Raw genomic sequence first — 20,010 nt, 5'->3', positions numbered from 1 at the left:
AGATTTAGTTGTAGGTCATAGGAGAAAGATAATCAGCTATAGCTCCTTTAATTAATTTTTTAAGCTCACATGCCCAAAGGGCACATCGTTTTCTTTCAGTGTGATCTGCAGTTACACTATTTTAAATTTACGGGGGTTTGTGCTGAAATCAACTCTTACTTTTGTTGTTCAAGAAAATTGACATTGTGAGGCATTTCTAGACATAAGGACCCTTGAGGTAAGGAAGAATTTAAAACTGAGGAGATTCTTGTTTAATTTTAGACATCTGTCCTAGATATAGCCCACTGAAGGATGACCTCCCAGACTCCCTTCTTAAGTGGTGGAAAGAAACAGGTGTCTACAGCCTGATTTATCTGACTTACAGCTCAGGATAATAGGAATTGCATCCCAGAAGTGCCAGTACAAGTGTAGCTCTATGTACCTGTGCCACAGGTATCTGAAGTTTACTGAGATGCCACATTCACCAAGACTGTTTGGGTCTAAAGAATCAGAATAAAAGTGCCACAGTTTTTAACCTGCCTTCAAATCGTATGGTTCCAGGATTACTGGGAGTCAAAAGTTAAAATAAGGGCCAAAATACAAAACCCTGGATTACAAATAGGGACAAGAAGTCTTGCATTTCCTCATGTGACTTCATTTACCAGACATTCAGCAGAAGACATATGTCTTCTTGAATGGTTAGTATGTGAGAAAAACAGACAGTCTGAGATTTAAGAGTTGATCTGGATGCGGTCCTATTGGACAATTATTTTAAAGCCCTTGTCCACAATGAGCACTTTATAAGAGTGCAGTCCAACTGTAAGAAAAATCCTGAAGAAACACCATATGACAGAGGCTGGCTATCTGTGTTAGTAAATTGCAGGGTAAGAAAAAAATGAGGTGCTTACTTCAATTAGATCCTTTAAAGGACTTATAGGCACTAACTGAGTATGTTCCTGGATGAGGTGGAAGTTCCTCAGTGACTCCCAGAAACAACATGAGGTGAGTAAAAATGTATTGTAAAAAGAGATGTATTACAAATGCAAGAAGCAGAAAGTCAGATGGAATCAGGAATAATTCCTATATCAGTGAAGATGTTAGAAACATCTCCATCACAAAGAAATATGTGAAAGTAGAGAAAGGAATCAAGGTCTTGTGTTCTGGTCAAGGGATTGAGACTGCTTCTACCAAAGTGAATACCAAACTCTCTAGCAACTGCTAGAGAGGAACGGAAGGTAGCAGTTTCAGAACACTGTAATGGATAAAGACAGACTTTTCTAAAGATGAAAAGGGAAATATTACTGTCTGCTGCTACCTGGTGGGGTGGTATAGAGAAGATGGAGCCAGATACTTCTCAAATATGCACAGTAGAAGAAAAAAAGGTAATGGACACAAATTGGAGGACATGGCATTCTGATTTCATGTTAGGAACGCTTTTTCTACAGTTGCAGCAGTGAAGCACTGGGACAGGTTGCCAACAAGGTCAGGAAATCTCATTTCTTCAATATATTCAAAATTCAACTAAGTCTCTGAACGACATTATTGGTCTTGCTTTCAGAGGGAAGGTTGGACCAGACACAAACCTCATGACATACTTCTCATGACAAACTTACAATTTAAATTATTCTTTGATTGTGAGTCTATAGGTATAGGTGAGCCTTGTAGTGGGTTTCCAGCCAAAATAGTTTTGATACTTGCTCAGCCAGAGAGTGTGATTCTGTCAGTTTTCCCACTGGATGGGAAAACTTGGATAAATACCAAATGCTGAAACCACTGAAAATAATGAAACTGCAGTCAAGTTAGGCATAAATCATAAAATCAACCAACACATGAAAGTTATGATGAGATGACTTTGGGTATAAATACCTGACTGACATTGTTTCGTGAGTCTGACAAAGCTCTATGTGTTCAGGAATCAGCTGCAGGTTGCAGTCTACTGCAGCTCCTATTCATATTTGGTTGGTTGGTTGGTTGTTTTTTAAAGTTATGACCCACCCCATGAGGTGGGGTAACTGAGGTTCTTGCTAATAGATCCCTTTGGGTGGATTAGAGTGAAACACTGAATGACCAGTGTGTGTATATATATATATATATATATATATGGTAGGTTTATTTTGAAACAATTAAATTGCAATGGAAAGGAGTTATGTAGACATTTTTGTTATCTATAGAAATATAGTAATATAAAAGTATAAAAATACCACTTAAGAAATAGAAAGAAAGGATAAGATTATATAGTAGAGAGGAAAGATATCACCACCTGTGGACAAATTTCAATGCCTGTTGGTGAAGGTGATGGTCACAGTCTTGATCCATCAGGGCTGGGGGCCCATGAAACCAGAGGTTCAATGGGTTAATGTTTAGGTTCAGGTAAGAATGGACAGGTACTCCCCTGGAGGGAGTTTTGCACTGTCTGATGTAACACTGTGCAGTGCCTGCAGTCCTCTGGTGGAAAGCCTCAGAAATGAGTCTGGGGGTACCTTGGGTGTCCTTGGTGGTTTATGGCCCCTTCTAAGACATGACAGCTGCCTCTCACACCGGTGTAGCTGAGGCAGTTATTCCCCATCAGAAAGGATGAGAACCTTCAGGCCTATGTGTGAATGTCCCAATATATCCCTCTCATGGGTTTCTTTGGCTGGGTTTTGGTAGCAGGGGGGACTATAGGGGTGGCTTCTGTTGGAAACTGCCAGAAGCTTCCCCTGCCCCATGGAGCCAATGCCAGCTGCTCCAGGATGGACCCCCTGCCACTGGCCAAGGCCGGGCCAATTAGAAGTAAATGTAACACCCCTGTGATAACATATTTAAGAACAGAGGAGTGTTGGGCAAAAGAAAGTCCAGCCTGGGAAGAGAACATGTGAGAACATGGGATAACAAGGCAGACACCAAGGTCAGTGCAGAAGGAGGGGGAGGAGCTCCCCTGGGAGCAGGGGAAAGACTCAGAGCTGAGGTCCCTACAGCCCCTGGAGGCTCCCACGCTGGAGCAGGGGGATGCAGGAAGGAGGCTGTGACCCCGGGGCAGGCCCAGGATGGAGCAGGTCCTGGCAGGGACCTGCAGCCCGTGCAGAGGGAAGCCCAGGATGGAGCAGGTTTTTCCCAGCAGGACTCGTGGCCCCTGTGGGGGACCCACGCCGGGTCAGCTCATCCCTGAAGGACTGACCCCATGGAGGAGGGACCCACGGGACAGCAGGGTGGGAAGAGCTGCTGCCCGAGGGATGGACTCACACTGGGAGGTCCATCCAGGACTGTCTCTCGTGGGAGGGACCCCATAGGAACAAGGGAAGGACTCAGAGCTGTGACCCCCCTGTAACCCCTGGTGCAGACCATGGTGAAGCAGGTTTGTCCCCCCACAACCCATGAAGGACCATCGGGGTGCAGAGATCCGACCCCATGGAAAACAACTGACTGCAACCTCCCTTCCCCATCCCCCTGCACCGCTGGGGGGAGGAGGGAGAACATGGAAAGAAGGAGGGGTGGGGGGAAAGTGTTTTTAAGACTGTTTTATTTCTCACTCTTGGCTCTTATCCTGTTAGTAATAAATTTAGGCTCTATCCCCACACTGAGTCTGTTTTCCCCGTGAAGGTTAATCTGTAAGTGACCTCTCCCAGCTCTTATCTCTACTCAGGAATCCTTGGCTGTTTTTTGTCTCTCTCTGTCCAGTTGCAGAGGGAGAGAGCGACTTTAGTGGGTGCTTGGCATCTGGCCAGGGTCAACCCACTACGATGCCCCTGGGGATTTGAGTTTTGGGAGGCAGCAGGGGCAGGATTGTGGGATAACACAAGTAGAATAGTACTTCAGGAAGCTTTTGTTCACCCCCGTCATCTATGAGGTAAGACCAGATTGCTCAGAGCTTTACTTAGTCTGGTCTTGAAAACCTCCAAGTAGGAAGGCTGCACAGCCTCTTCTGGGCAGCCTGTTTCACTGCCTGACAAGTCCCCACAATGGAAAGCTTGTCCTTGTATCCAGTTCAAGTCTCAGCTGAATCCATGCCCAGTGTCTCTCATTCTCCTACAGTGCACCAGTGTGAAAAGCCTGGCTCCATGTAATAAACAACTTTCTTGTAGAAACTGGAAGCCTGCCTGACATTGTACAGCTTCAGGTCTCTCTGAAGTCTCTGCAGGCAAAAAAAAAGCCTTTGCCTCTTCTCATAGCACGTATGCTCCAGAGCTCTCCATCACCTTTGTGATCATCTGCTGAACTTGGTGCACTTTGTTCTTGTTTTTCCTGTTTTGTGGAGCCCAAAACTGGATTCTGTATGTCATTTAACAAATCACTTCTCTGAATCTATTAGGTGTATTGCTGTTAATACAGCCCAAGATGCTGTTGGCTTTCTTTCTGTCAGTTGTATTTACAGCTTGTTGTGATCGCAGTTCAATAAAATCCTCAAGTCCATCTCCACTGAACTGATCTGCAGCAGCCCAACTGTGCAACCACATCTCTTGTTCTAAGGATACTGCAGCTCATTGGCTCAGTGGAGATTAGTTCTCACTTGTTTCCCAGGCTGTTTGTATTTGTGTACATATGCTTAGGGGGTAGGGCTTTCTTTGCCTTATTTTATCATACCTGAGATCTCATTTTTTTGTGTCACCTTGCACCTTTTGCTTTCCACCACTGTAGTCTTCTATTTCACGACAAAATCTCAATTCTCTGTTATTCCTAAAGCATTCTTAAAGTATTTCTCAACATTTTGGCCAGCTTTGCCAAGTGGACCCTCTTTCTCCCCAGCTGTTCCTCATCCTCTGAGAGAGACCTACAGCTGTCAAAGTCAAAGCCCCGTCACCAAGACTGCTGTGCAAAATCAAGGGTTGACCCACATGTTCCATGCCCTACTTCCAAGCCTTGTTCTCTCAGAATCAATGAGAACACCACCTTGGCCCTAATGTCCTACACCTTCACCCTCAGAATCACAGAGGTACTCTTCCCTTGGTCAGTGTCTCCTGGACATTACCGTTGTTGTTCACATGGATAATCAGCATGGAATAGCAGTCTAAGGGCTGGACTGGCTTCAGCAGTCCACCTGCAATACCTCAGACCTAAGCCCCGAACAAACAGCAAACATCCCTGGATATCAAGTCAAGGTACCAAGCCCTGAAAGACAGTTTCCCACTGCTGGCACTTGCCATGCTCCTTGGTTCTGCTGCATATGTCAGGCTCAGCTGGCTCCAAGTGCTCCCCAGGCAGAGCTCACAGCCTCTTGCCTGCTGCCAGAGATGGAAAGTATTTTGCCATTAGAGAAACAGTCATGCCCCTCTTGCCAGCATTCCTGGCCTCAGGAGTTTCCAAGTAGCCCCAGACACTCCTGGCAACCCTAGACCCAGAGGTTTGCATTCTTTCTCAGGAGTTGAGTCTGTGCTAGGACCTCTGCAGTGCCTGTTGTTCCAGTGGATGGTGGGGACAAGATCCACTGAGGTGTCACCTCCAATGCCGAGCCTGCCTTCAGCAAAGTTCCTGTCCTTGCCAGAGCGATACTCTGGGCCCTAGCTTTGCAACTCAGAAAATAGCTCTCTCTCTAGTACTAGTGGCATGAATGCATGAAACTCCCTGATGGGGAGCCAGTTTTTCCCACCTGCAACCTGAATCTGAGGAGCCTTGAACTTGCTCCTAGAAGAACTGAAGGACTTGCACAGATTGCAAGCACCAGCAGAAAGCAACAATCCAAGGAGTGTCTGTGGCCCCTCCTGGCATCCTGCCCCCACACTTCCAGTCCTGAGGTCACTGCACTCCCAAGGGACAGTCAGGGCCAAGTACATAGTGGATGGAGGCTGGGCACAAGTGCCTGCCACCCCTTTATGGGCTTCCCACCATGTCCCTTCTGAAGAGATAGGCTCATGTGTTGCTCTGCGATCTCACCTTCAGAGACTGCTGTTATCTAACAATTTTCTTCTCTTATCTCTCTAATAGTTTCCTTTTGAGCTAGTTGTGCTTCTCTGTTATCAGCTCCACCTTATCACTAGCCATAAACTGACCTGCTATGGATCCTGCTGGCATAACAAGCTCAAACTATATTTATTGCCTGAATAAAAATGTAAAGTGATTTTTCCAAAGCCCAGAGTTGCTTGGTATACTAAGACCTCTGCGAGCAAGAGTTCACGAGTGTGTTTTCCTAATGGGCTCATTAAGAGGAGTATTTACCTAAAAATGAAGAAAAGCTGGTATCCAGCAAAGTAGGCACACATCTCAGTTCCGTAGGGAAGTTCCACATTGATCCTCACAGTGGAACAGCTGTGTGTTCCTCATCTGTGAGGGTTGTAATCATTTCTACTTTCCCGTTTTTAATGTGATTATAGATTCTTCATGTGTAATAATCACAAATAAAATTTTGATTCTTTCTGACACTGTTGCCAGAATAATTCCTAGAGAATTCCATAGGTGAGTTATGTGCTGCCTACAACAATGTATCTTTCAGATTTCGCTTTGCCTTCCTAACTGTTTTGAGTAAGCAGTGTTTACACTGAAAGCCTCTTCCCTCTATTAGCCTTCCTTTCACAGCAAACCTACTATGCATATGGTGAAACACTTGAATCATAAGCTGCAGTCCACAGATATTCCTTTTCCTTCCTCCACTGAGATTACACCTTTAATAACAAAAAAGTTCATCAAGCCGTGCACCATATGTCTTATTTGCTGCCCTGCTCTTCATGAGTATTGGTTTTTGGATGGGATTTTTTACAGTCATTTCAATAAAGAATTAGGGTGGAATCCTTAGAGCTCTGAAATTCTAACAAACACACATGCTCTGTCTTAGCATTAGACACTGCTTAAAAACCAGAGCAGTGGGGGAATTTGCATCACTAATGTTTTCTGAAAAGAGACACCTGAATCTACTTTTCCAATATCAAGATTTCCTTGAAACATCCATGGAAATATCATTTATTCATTAAGAAAAATAAATAATACTACACATTGATATGTTTTATTCATTAATACCGTTTCATTTGGATCTAGCATTATAATTTACAGGATGCCTTGAGATATGATTCAGCTTTACAGAACTGAAATAGTGGCCAGGTGACGCAAGCCTCTTATTGCGTGTGTGGGATCCTCCGTGGTGTTTTGAAAAGAGTTCACATACACATTGCAAGCTTTCTCTGGAGCTGTATGGTCAGGAAATTTGTATTTAATCTTTAAACTCCTTTCCAGCTTTTTTCTTTTGTGCTTGAATTCCAACATAGTTTTTGTGTATTTGTTAATAGTGGTGACAGCTGCAGCCATACAGCAAGCGAAGGAAGCCCATGCGAGGCTATAAACAAAAAGGTTTATCAGAAATTAGCAGGACATTTTCATATTCAAGTCCTTCAATTTTATTTTTGAAAACACTGCACACATTTGCTTGTATTGGTGTGTATTAGGGAAAGATGAGCACGCTTGGTGACGAAGAAAGATTCTTCGTTAATGGCCATCTACAGACCTATAGTTGACCTATACATATTTGTTACAATATTCACATTTGACATTCCTGATTAATGAAACCCTACCTCCAGTTTCTCTGTTTACTCTGCTTAGAGCTTAATATCTGAAAATGGAATTGCGAAAAATGCATATGCATTAAAAAAATAAAAGATGTGATTACTCAGAGTACAGATCTCATAGGGGACACTGAGAAAAATGTGTGTGAATTATCCAAAAGTGTTGGAACAGAGAAGGCACAGTTAAATAGTTGACTAAAGCCCATTCAGAGCACTGAAATGCATTCCTGGGAAAATACAAGTCATGACAAAACAGAGAAAAAAGGACATAAACTCTGAAATGGTAAAAATAAAACCCTAAGAAGGCAGAACTAAAAAAAAAAAATTACATTGAGGTACAATTTGCCAAAAATATGTGAAATTCCAGGCTACCAAGTGGGCAATACATGCTGGAGGTGTAAAAGCAGCCTGTAAAAATATGTTCACAGTGGCATGGGTTGGAGTTCACAGTGCAGGAACATTTTCATCAGTGGCTTTCTTAACAAGGTAAAGTTATGATTATCAAAGGAAATGTGCTTTGGTGAAGAAATCAATTTAAGGCACTCCTGTTTATCTCATCTCTCCCTCAGAGTTGTTTGTTACAACATCCTTGTTGTGGTTCAACAAATTAATTTGTGTTTTTAAATAAATCCTTCTCCCTGCCCGCCTTTTTCCCCCCTTTCCCCTCTCAGTATTTTTGGCCAGGATTGATCTCTAGGGTGATCAGAAATCAGATGTGTTGACAGAATTTGAGGATAGTGGAGTATGACACAGAAGGATCCCAGAAGCAAGAAGAGGTGCAGCTTAAGCAGTGTTTGCTCCTAACATCAAAGTACACCCTGAGTAAGAACTCTTATAACAAAAGAGAGCAAGAAGGGTGGAAAATCACTAGATTTTCTCCCCACACCAAAACAAGAATGGGACAGCAGGTGCTGTGTAATCTGTGGGTTCAGCCAGTCATGGGAGATAAGAACTGAAAATTCAGGCTCTGGAATGACATAAAGGGGGCTCAGTAGTTCTGAGTCATGTAGGTGGCATTTTTGGTTGAATAACTGAAGCACAGTAACATTAGTAAACAAACTGATAGAACTGATATGATGAAGTACAGATTTTTTTCAAAGGTGCTTTTCCTAATTCATCCACTGAAGCTCTTTGAAGGACCCAATGACATGTGGGTAAGAAACTGATTTCAAGAGAGTCTCTATAAAGACTAAAAGAAAATAATCTCTTATGAACAGATTCTCTTGTAGACCAATATTGTGTTAAAAGAGGAAAAACGCAAAAGACAGAAATAAATGGTTTCTTTTGACAACATATGGATATTGGTGTGATTTGTCAAAGTTTTTGGCAGAAATTTTGCTTTTCCATAAACAACCTGGAAATAATGGGGAGTTCCCAAGTTGACTAGGGAGGAAGTGAGTCTCATTATCAAGGGAGCCAGAGAATAAAGGGCACTTTGGCTGCAGAGGACATTCAGCTTCAGTAAGGAGAGCATTCAACTTCGGTTCTGCCCAGAGACAAAGGAGGCAAGGGGAAATCAAGCAGGTTGACTTGATAGGAAAAAAAACTAAAGCAACCAATCCTTCATCTGCATAAGAGACATGCCATAAGAAGCTCGACTGGATTATGGATTTTCCCTTTTCCTGTATGGAGCATTCCATACGAGCTGAACTATGGGAATTTAGTATAGAGGGCAGTTCTTCAGAGACAAAATATTGTCTTTTGATGTGAGGATATCTCAGTATGAGAAACATAATGAGCATGAGAGATTCACCAATAACAGAAACATTTTTCAACTTGCAGGAAAGCTGCTGAAGAAGAGAAAAAAGAAATACAGAACAAATTTTTGAAGAGAAGTTCAGAGATATCACAGAGTTAGTCTATCCATTGTTAGCAATTCCAGCACAGTAAAGGAAAAAGAAAAGTCTTCATGTTTCTTGGGCCAAATGGAAGAAAAGCCCTGGCCACACAGTTGGATGTGAGGAAGAGGGGAAACTGTGGCAGGTAGAAGATTCATGACAACGGCTCAGTAGTTCTTACAGGAATAGCTTCACTACTAGATCTGGTGATTGGGAAGAAAAGCAGCTCCATGGGCCCAGTTCCTTGAGGTTTTTTTGCTACTAAGAAGATGATTCTAAGTCCCAATGAAAAAACAGCAGTCTTTACCTGTGCCTCTGCCTGCCCATGCCCTTCTCATGGTTTTGGTGGCCACAAGTGGGTGCTGAGGTAATTAGAAAAGAGTGTCAATTGTAATCAATAATACCTCTTTCTTTGGTATCTATTCTCTTTCCTCTTGTAAAAGACAAATAGCATCAACATTCTTCCTCTCTTACCATCAGATGAGGTTTCCACAAGCAGAAATGGGAGAGCAACTAAGGGAGGCTGAAGATGAAGGTTCATACAGCAGGAAAGGAGGTGCAAATGGAGGTTATAAGAAGAGAGACAACATTACATATAAAACGGGACAAGAAGAAAGAAACCAAGGGAGACAGCTGGGAGGAGTGTGTGAGGAACCTGTATGTATGGCTTACTTTACTTTTAGATTGCTGTCAAACAAGGTGGTGCAGTTGCAATTTAGGCCTAGGAAAAGGAAAGAATCCTGGTAGAAAAATGGAGCATAAAATTTATTAGAAAAAATGCACCACATAGATCATCTTCCTCAATGCCTTCCTGTATGCAGATACTGATGGCTTGGAAAGTCTTGTGTTAGTAGAAGGATTTCTTTGGGCATTCAGTGGCCCAAGCTACCCTGAATCATTAGAGGACAGCCATGAAATCCTCAATTCCATGTGTGTGCTACATGGTAAAAGCCATTATTTCAAGAACTCAGGAGAATATTGCCTGTAGTGGCAGCAGTGCTGACATCAGTGATTAACATGATGATGATGGTGATAGTGGCATTGATGGAGTTGTGTCAGTTACAGTACTAGTGACAGTGATTTGGGTGTTTTTCTTCTTCTCCCAGTGGGATGGAAAGGAAGGAACAGGCTCCTCAGTACCAGTCTGCAGTTTTCTATTTCCACTCCCATAGGAAGGGGGAGATAATGAAGGAACACTCCCCCTTTTTCCATTGACCATTCTTCTTACTGGTTTTAGGATAAAAACAGACCCAATCCCATTCATGAAAGAAATGGGGAGACTTTCCAGAAAAGAGATCCCCAAAAAAAGGAAAACCAAATTATTATTTCAAGAACAAACATATGAATGAAGGGAAGAAGGGAGAATCAAAGAAGCAAAATGTAAGCCTGAAAGGACGGAAGAAGGATCCTGAACAGCTTCTGTAATACCTGTTGAGGTTATCCAAGTAGCCCCTGGACATTGTCCTAGGTGTTGTCTGAATGATTGGTATTGGACCTTGTCAGACATGTTCTTCCTGACAGAAGCATGATCACACTTTCTACTTTGAGCAAGTGGGTGACATACAGTTGCTGTGCCATCTTGTCTGCTGGACAAACATGATAAAATACACTCTTTGTCGTGAACTGGCTGATTTCCAGCTTGGGAGGACTGACCAAGTTCATCCCTCTGTGTTGTGAAAGCACCAGAGAAACATCTCTATCTATACACATGTAGCAATAACTTCAAACAAACTGCTTGGGAAACAGACTCCTGGAAAAAGGCAGAACAATGTACACTGACCTTCAAATGAGACTTGAGTTAATTAGAAGGTGAAAATTAGCAGAACAAAAGACAAAAGAAATTCCAGTTTCACTGCAAAAATCCCTAGTGAGTCTGCATCACAGGGACCACATGAGCTACAAGCACCTGTTTGATAAAGATATAATAAAAGTAGAAAGAGCAACAACAACTGAAAATGTGAGCTGTGATCTCACCTGTCAGAGTGTATATTAACAAGACAATCAGCCTGAGCTCTGGTCTTCTGACCTAAAATATTTATCCTGATTGACTTTTGATTGAACCCAATATGCTTGTTCCTATTCTTTTTCTCAGTCACAGCTGAGGAAATAGCAGCAGTTTCCAACACCTGAATGTTCAAATGCTTGCTATTGATCAGATTTTATGGATTTGCAAAGACACACTTCTATAGCAAAATTAATCTGAACAGCCCTCTTTCTGAATACTACATCTCCTCAGAAACGAGGCCAAAATAATGTGGATTTTACCTAAGCCTATTTTCAACTTCGAATCATCTTGTCTGTAATGTTCCAGATACAACAATCTGAAGCACATATGTGATAGGAAAATGCCAGCCTAAATGGCTAAAGCTGAAAGAGTTTTAAGCAATTTATGTAAGACTGTTGTCCTGGGAGATGAGGATACTAAATCTGGGTCTGATGTGTATGGAGAAGAACCTCTGCTTTGTGCAAGGCAGTTGGACATCTCTGCACTGCCTGTAGGAAGTCAAATGCAAAACTCACAAGCTTAAATATTCTGTGCAATAATCTAAGACAACTGAATTTTGAGAACAACAACTGGTTACTGAACTGTGTCCTCAGGAGTGAAATAAGGTAAACCCATTGCTTATAAATTGGGTATACATTCCTTGAATGTAGGGTAAAATGACCAAAATGTAGTGGAAGAACCAAATATAAACCAGTAAGTACCAGTAAGACCAGCCATAATCCCATGTGTGAGGTCTCCAGTCTTCAGGACCAAGATTTACTGTCATTTGAAATACAGTTGTGTACATCATGTGAGCAACCATGCCCAGAAGACCTGAAAAGTATAATATTATAATAACATTAGAAAATTTATATTGAGGATGTTCTTCGACGACAACTGTTTCCAGTTATCCATTGAACTCCTGCAGAATATTTTATGAAATATCTGAATTCCACTTACAAATACTGGACACTAACACTATAATTTAGGTGTACTTAATGTGTCATGTATTTGCCACTGCATTCATTCATACACTCCCTTAACACATGCACTCTATGGCAGAGGAATCTGGAAGCACAGTGGGACATGCAACTCATAGATTTTAAAAAGCAGCAGGCTTGTTGGCTCTCATCCTCTGAAAACTTCTTAATTATGTAATACTGAGCAAGGATCAGCTATTACAGAAAAGTATTGCTCATTTGCATTGTGCTGGATACATGTCCCACAGTTTGCTGTCATTCAGTGGAAAGATTTTTCAAAGTTGTATGCTATTCCCACTGTAAATGCAGCCAGATTTATCAGTTATGAAGGTGAATTTAAAAAAATGGACAATAGTTACTAGTAAGTTCTAAAAGTCTAGGTTGTGAAAGAGGCTTATATTGAATAATTTAATTTTCAAAATTATTACTAGGATACTGGGTAATTCCAGAAGTATCTGTTTTCCCTCAGCATTTTGTCTTCCAGTAGTGAACTTTCCTGTAAACATTGATTTTTTTTGTTTCCAGTTTCCTTTACAAATTGATGAATACCCTTGACTTATCAACTGTCCCACTATCCAAAATGTATGAGGTTCTCCAAGCAGACAGTCCCATACCAAGCTCGCAAGACCCAATTTGTGAGGTGTTCTTAAAGTAGGTCTCTTTCATGAACTCTGGCACAGCTCACGCTCTAGCACACAATATCCCTCAGACTCCCGAGCATAACAAGTCTGTGCTGACGGTGGCCTGGCTTCAGTAATTGCTGGGAAATGGCCTTCCCTGAAATGCTGGTGTTGACTGAAACACCACTCACACAGGCAGGTAGGAGAGCCCTTGGTGTAACACAGCCAAAAGGCTTCGTGTTTTCAATCCTCACATTTGGTAGTTATTGGGCACCATGTGGCAGATTCTTTACTGAACTGCTCAGGAAAAGTGGTTTGACTGTTGATGTGACTATCAGGGAATGGAGACCAGTTGCCCATCTCCCACTAGAGAAGTGGTGTGTCATAGCTATTGCTGAATTACGCCAATTTCTGTCCTGATTTCTTCAGTCTGGCTGCCTAGAAATGCATATAACTGGAGTGTGAACATGAGCTCCTGTGCTGGAGCTCTCCTGTTAGCTCTTGTACAAGGATTAAATCCAGAGTCAAGCTAACATCTCAGCGGTGACTTCAGGGCAATTTGGTGCCGGAGAAATGGTGAAAATGTTGCTAATATAGATATAACAGGCAAACATAGTTATGTGCTTGCATAGTCATAGAGCCTGTAAAGCTCCATTTTCATCAAAGGCCACTGAGGGATAAAGGACAGTGTTATCAATCATCTGTATTTCATAGCAGGGTAGTTAACTAGTAGTGCTTATGTATTTAAGAGAAAACACAAATTAGAATAGTAATTTCTGTAAAGTCAAGAGACGCATTTGGGACATCATAAATCTACATACCTATGGTCAGAAAATGTCACAGTGAGATTCTTCTTTTAAATCACTGTATTCTGCACCAGTTAGAACATACATTTTAGAATTTAATTTAGTCTGAGCTAAATATTGAGGGAATTGAGAAATCAAATAGTAGCTTTAATGTAGTTTTGTAGGTAAATACAGGATTTTTAAATTGTATGTTTTCAATATAGCTACTGGAAACAGTAGCAGAAGTTTAATTTGCATAGTCTGGAATGAAATAAAAATTATAAAATTTAAATAATTGAATTAAAAATGGCAAAAGCTATATACATAAAATGCAAAATAAATAATATTAAGAAGTAATTAATTGAAAATAATATTTTCCCGTAATATTTTGCTTCATCTTGTATTGTTAGTGTCTCCATAGGCATTGTAAGAGCTTTGAAGCTTGGACACTGTTAATAACTTTCAAATGGAAGACTATTCTGGATGTAATTATTTGAGATACTTAACTGTACCTGCTAATACGGTGACTACTGCAGAGAAGGCGTTGATCTTTAGCCCGTCAATGACAGAACTGTAGTAACACATTTCTACTGACATAAGAACGTTTCCTGTCAGAAGCAAAATGACGTAGAGAAGCTCTGCTACAATAGACAGCCACAAAACCCCTGGAAACCAAACCAATAGCACTAATATTATAAACAGTCATATAGTATTTTCACCATTTCCTTCTTTTTCATTTATATAGTTCATACAACATTAAACAGAAGCTCAAAGGCTGAGAGGATGCCACAATAAAATCTATGGAAAGACTTCAATGCCAATGGACACCCTAAATTATAATTTCTTCTACCGACTCAATCATTTAGTGGAAGAGCAGTTGCATGTTCCTGTTATACACTTAGAAGCTTGCAGTACAAAATGCAGTACACAATGAACCAAAGTTAATATAAAAAAAAGAATTGCTATCCAATTATCTAGCTGTCATGGTTCTGAGTCCAAAGAGAAGTGTACAGGAACAGCTGACCATGTCACCCAGCTAACAAACTGTGAGGCCATGCACACAACGACACTGCCTGTGGGTCTAGTCATTAAATAAAATCTGTCCCATGGGCTTAACTTTCTACCAAACAGGATCTTGATTTTTTTGGACAGAGAAGCCTTCATGAGCCCAGGCAGTCTCCAGGTTTCACTGAGATTCATTTATCTGGTTATCTGCTAATTCTCTTTTTGGATATCTTTTTGGATCTCTTTTTGGATATCTGGTAATTACATCTTATGCAAGAAGTTAATACTCTCATTAAAGTCTCTCAGCCTGCTGTTTGACCTCTGACATGCTGATGTCCCACAACCAGGAGCAGAAGGCCTTCTTGTGTTCAGATTCACAGTAGCAAGAACTGGCAAATGACCTTCCCAAAACTTTTTTAAAAACAAATATATGTGTCCTGAGACAACTGGTCGTACATTCAAATAGTGATTTCACATGAAGATATATACAAACTATCAAAACTTAAAAATAAAAACACTGCTAAGATATGTCCTTGACTACTAGGCACCAAGACACCACTTAGGACAGTAGACAATGTTTGTGTGGTAAATAACCCCTACTGCTGGCTTTGATAATGTCTGTGGGACTTCTTTCATTCACGGGCCATTTATACATCAAATTCTTTGGCAGGCTATATGTGGGCATTCTTGGGCAAGGTTTATTTCTCCAGAAAGTCTTTGTCTCATTAAAAAATTGTGATTTTCTTTAGAAACTCCAGATGTTACATTTCCCAATAGTTTCAGCTACTCCAGCTGTGAGAACTTGCATTTTAACATTTTTAATCAGTGAGCCATCATTCCATATGCACTGACCAATGGTGATCATCCCTGATTATGAGACCCACAGGTGATAACTTCAGGAAGGGTGAGCCTGCTGAGTTTTGTGCACACAGTAACCATAGGCACGTGCAGAACACAACCTCTCTCTTCTCCTGTGCAGGGCAGGAGCCTATTTCCGCACAGGATTTTACTGTCCAGGGAGAGCTTTTAAGTTTGGTGTTTAGGTACCTTTGCCTGTCTTGATCTAACCTGCTAGTACCTGTGATGCTTGCTGATGCTCTTCACAGAGTTGGTTTCAGCACTATGTCCAACAGTAGTTTTTCTTGTGAGGATCTCTCAAAGCAGAGCCCAGAATATATCCATCATTTCTGAGGACCGTGTCTGTGTGAATACACCCATATCTCATTTATATTTTTTCTCATGCTACGAAACTCTTGAATTATTAGTACTCAGTGACATCCTGCAATAGGTGGAAGGAAGACTAGCCTTCAGAGACTGACTATTTCTTCTTGTCCAAGAGGCTGACCTTGCATATCCAGGAAAATACTCCACTCACGGTATCCTGAAGAGAAAGCCTTTTTTTTTTTTCTTTTCTTTTTTCTTTTTCCTGGATCAGCCACTTGCAAAGTGATTAGTTTAATCAGATAAGTGATGGACTGATGGTTTTACACTGGGGATTGGGCAAGGGAGGAGGCACTTTACAACATCTGCAGGAATGTTTTATAGGAATATGAGTCCTTCTTTGGAAGAAGAGAATGGAAATGTCTCCTCACAACTCTTTACAAGGCACAGGGAGGAGATTCGGACTGCCATCAGACAGCACAACTCCCTCAAGTCCCATCAGCACACAAGGGTGAATGTTCATGCACTCCTGTCCCTTTGCCCTCTTGGTTGTGTGGTGCAGGCCACAGAATTCCTGACTGGGAGCATGGAGTTATGATGAAAAAGCAGGCAAAATTTAGGAATTTTGACTTCCAGTACCTCTATTCAAAGTAATTTCAAAAGCCGTTCATATTCAAATGATGTGTCTTCAAAAAGACATAGATTGATATTTGATATGGACCTCATTTTGAAGTTGAAAAACTAAATAAAGGAAACAAAAATCTGTGTAGGATTAAAGCTAGTATTTTTGAAATTAAAGTGCAGAATACTTATATTGGTAAATATGATCAAGAAAGTTTTGATTACACAAAAAAATATGCATACCTACCTCGATCAGAAGCTGGAGTCAGACTGATAAAGCTTCTACATTTCTCACCTAAAAAAAAAAAAAATCAGAATTACTTTGTATTCCGTAATGATCTAAAGAAATAGATTAATAAAAAGAGGAAAATGCAAAATCTATCAGAAAAGCAGAAACTGGGATGGTCAGGAGAAACTATTTTTGGTGTATATTTGTACACAGAGTGCCTGGTGTATCAACCTACTCCTGAGGCTTAGCTAGAGAATCCTTTCAGACTTCTTAAAGGTGGAACCAGAGGCTGGAAGACAGAGAAAGGCTATGAACTGAGTTCCAAAAGGTGGTAGCTGTGAAAGCCAGAATAGGAAAATTATCAACTCCTTTGGAAGACTTTCAGCCTGGGTGTAATCTTCCCTGTAAGAGGAGAGCTGCTCTCCTTACAACAACAAGGCTGCTGCTCACTCAAATTACTTCTAAGCTTCATTCCAATTGCTTTCTGTAAGCTTTGATTTTCAAACTCATGTGACCCCCTGACCCCTACACAGATGCTGTGAACAAAGCTCTTTGAATTAATTCCACTCTGCTCTGAAAATGCTGAGTGTTTTTTTCGAGCTCCTAACTGCGCCAAGTTGGAAAATATGAACTGGCCATAGCAGATGCACAAATTACGCAACCTTGATATTCATAGCAATCACCACTTGAAAGGTATCTTTTGGACATGCAGTTTGCTCTGATCTTTGACATTTACCCCCTTAAGATTGCATAACTTACAAGACCTTCTGGCAGAACTGGATCTTCAGGACAGGTGACTGTGAAAATATTTGCATTTTATAGCACAGGTGATAGCTGATTTGATTTCTCTGAAGTTCTGTTCTAGTTGTAATTTGTACACTGATCAGGACAACAAGGGAACAACTTAGTGTTGATCTGGATTTAGAATAAATGCTTGAATTCTTGAACCAACAATTCCCTTATACAAATATCCAAAATTAACTGGAAAGTTTGTATAATTACAAGCTAATTTCATTCTACAGGTATTTACATATGCAGAGTGAAATTCAGTTACATGCTACCATTTTTTACAGTTATTAAATCAGGTTTTATCAGGGTGAAAAGTATCTTCTTCTGCTTTGATTTATGAAAGGTGAGATCACAGTAAGAAAGCAGAAGTAGTTGTGGTCAAGAGGAAACCCAGAAACTAACTTAGATCCCACAGATTCAATAGTGCAAATGATTTTTAAAACAAAAAAAGTCAGTTTGTGCTTTTTATGTTGCCATAGAGGATCAGAAGCAATTCTTTAGGGCAAGTGTGTTCATTTTTGACTAAGGGAAAATGAAACACTTCCCTGTTATAGCAATTTAACTTGCTGTTATGGTTAGAATGATAAAAAATAAACAAATCTTGATCTGTACCACAACCTATCACTAAACGAGAAACACAATCTGTCACTCTAATGTTCTTTGCAGAACTTATTATGAAATCTTGACTAGATAGTACCCTCTAAGGTCCCCTTTTCCAGAGAAGAGCAACTTTTTAAGGATATGAGCACAATAAAATACATCCATGATAATGCAGCAGATCAGAAGAGGACACCAAAAAAGCAGGAATAATGGATTGTTTTCTTGAGTAAATTTACATGGTTTTACTCACCTTCTTCATTTATCATTTCTTCACAGGAATACCAAATCCCAGCATGAAACTTTCGCTCAACAAACTTGTCATCTCCTGTCTCCCAGATATACTGCACGGCTTGGCTGCTGTTGGCATCAGGGCTGTTGAAGCGGATGCAAAGACCCCCTTTGCTCTCTCCGGTACAGAAAGGTTTGGCAACTTTTCTTGTCCCTTCGCACCAGTAACTGCTACTGAATGCTGTAATAGAGAAGACTAAAGAGAGAAAACTGAGAGAAAATGCTGCTGAAGCTCTGTGCCGTCTGTCTGCCTCTGGGAGTGAGGCTGGCATCCTCCAGGACTGCACTAGCAATTTTTCTAGAAACAACCTTTAGAAATTTATGCATCTATCTGCCTGGTGAAGCACCTGCCTGTCTTTGCCATCATATTCTTCATTCCTCTCAGAAAATTGCACCAGCTTAAGAGTAAAGACAGAGAGCAGAGATATGGGCATGACCAGAAATCATGTGGCAGGGAAGATTAAGGATGTAGGACAGTGCTATTTGGCAGTAATTTGTTGTGAAAGAAATATGAGGAAGTGGGGCAATAAATTATAGTTTGCCCAATGAATCACAGGAATAAAAATACAGGAACACAGAAGCATTGGAAGTACCCCAGGATGCAATCAGAAAAGTTTTATTTATATAAAAAATTGTGCCTATTTACCTTGATTGGCAGATGGAGTCAGACTGATGGAACCTTTATATTTCATAGCTAAGAAATATATATAACAAATAAATGCTCCTGTTACACTGAACAGTATTTAAATTGAATACAAGTGTGATTCTTACTATAGAGAAATTTTAAGGAGCTAGAGCCAGTTGCTAAGCATTTCATGGCCATTGCAGCACTGCTCAGGAACACTGGAAAGGCAAATGCATAATGTCCAAAGTGACAAATGAAAGTCGTAAGTTACCTGATTTTGCTACTGACATGTTCCTGGGCACTGTCCAGTCTACCTCCATGAACACATAATACAAGTTGTGCCCAAGTTAGGTGAAACAGTAGAGAAAATGCTGAATTATTCTAATTTAGTCTGTGCATGTGCTCTCTCTGTGAAATAGCATTTCTTTTCCCTTCATCTAGGAAACGTGTCCCGCCTTGACATGTTACATGTATTGTTTTTCTGCCTGTTTGATGATGCAAACAAGTGATGCAAAGAACCAAAAGGATCAGGAGTGTTAGCAAGTGACTATTTCATTTTAAAACTGTAAATGTCACAGGGGAGAATGATACCACAGGACAGCAAAGTTACATGTATATCATTTAATGCAAGTCTTTTGAATTTTTTCAATTCTACCCAAAGATGTCAGAGTTGGAGAAGCATGTGGCTAGATGAGCCCCCTCATGAAACACAAAGGAACAGGATAAATTCCTGCTCTAGGTTATTGTGAAGAGCTCAGCTTATAGGACTGGCCAGCAACAGAGCGAAAGACAAGCAAGTCTGGACTAAAAAAGGCAGAGCAAATCTCACAACCCTAAAGTCAGATGTAGATCGAACCAGGAGTTATTATTTTCTACATATTTGTCTTACTGTATTTTCACAAGGATGTAACATTTGTGAACTACACATGAATGCTCTGAGCATTGACTGCTTCTAGACAGCTTTATCAACTGCGCAGCAAGTGTTGGTGGGAAGGAAGGAGGGAAGTCCTTCTAAAAGAATTACACATTTATCTATTTTTCTA

General features: G+C 40.8%; 1 protein-coding gene across 1 annotated transcript; it reads right to left on the bottom strand.

Moving 5' to 3' along the window:
* Window positions 1–6,960: 6,960 nt before the first annotated feature.
* On the bottom strand, window positions 6,961–18,776 carry LOC126642209 (germ cell-specific gene 1-like protein). The gene is made up of 6 exons (XM_050319637.1): window positions 18,694–18,776; window positions 18,305–18,651; window positions 16,684–16,731; window positions 14,162–14,314; window positions 11,987–12,098; window positions 6,961–7,216 (listed from the first exon to the last, which is right to left on the bottom strand). The coding sequence occupies exons 1-6, from the start codon at window positions 18,774–18,776 to the stop codon at window positions 6,961–6,963; spliced, it is 999 nt and encodes a 332-aa protein (XP_050175594.1).
* Between the last annotated feature and the right edge of the window lie 1,234 nt (window positions 18,777–20,010).

Source organism: Myiozetetes cayanensis, unplaced genomic scaffold (genome assembly GCF_022539395.1).
Source record: "Myiozetetes cayanensis isolate MyiCay16 unplaced genomic scaffold, myiCay2020 scf22, whole genome shotgun sequence".
Classification (NCBI taxonomy): Eukaryota; Metazoa; Chordata; class Aves; order Passeriformes; family Tyrannidae; genus Myiozetetes; species Myiozetetes cayanensis.
Note: the sequence above shows the minus strand (reverse complement) of the source record. Positions and strands in the feature narration are given on the sequence as shown.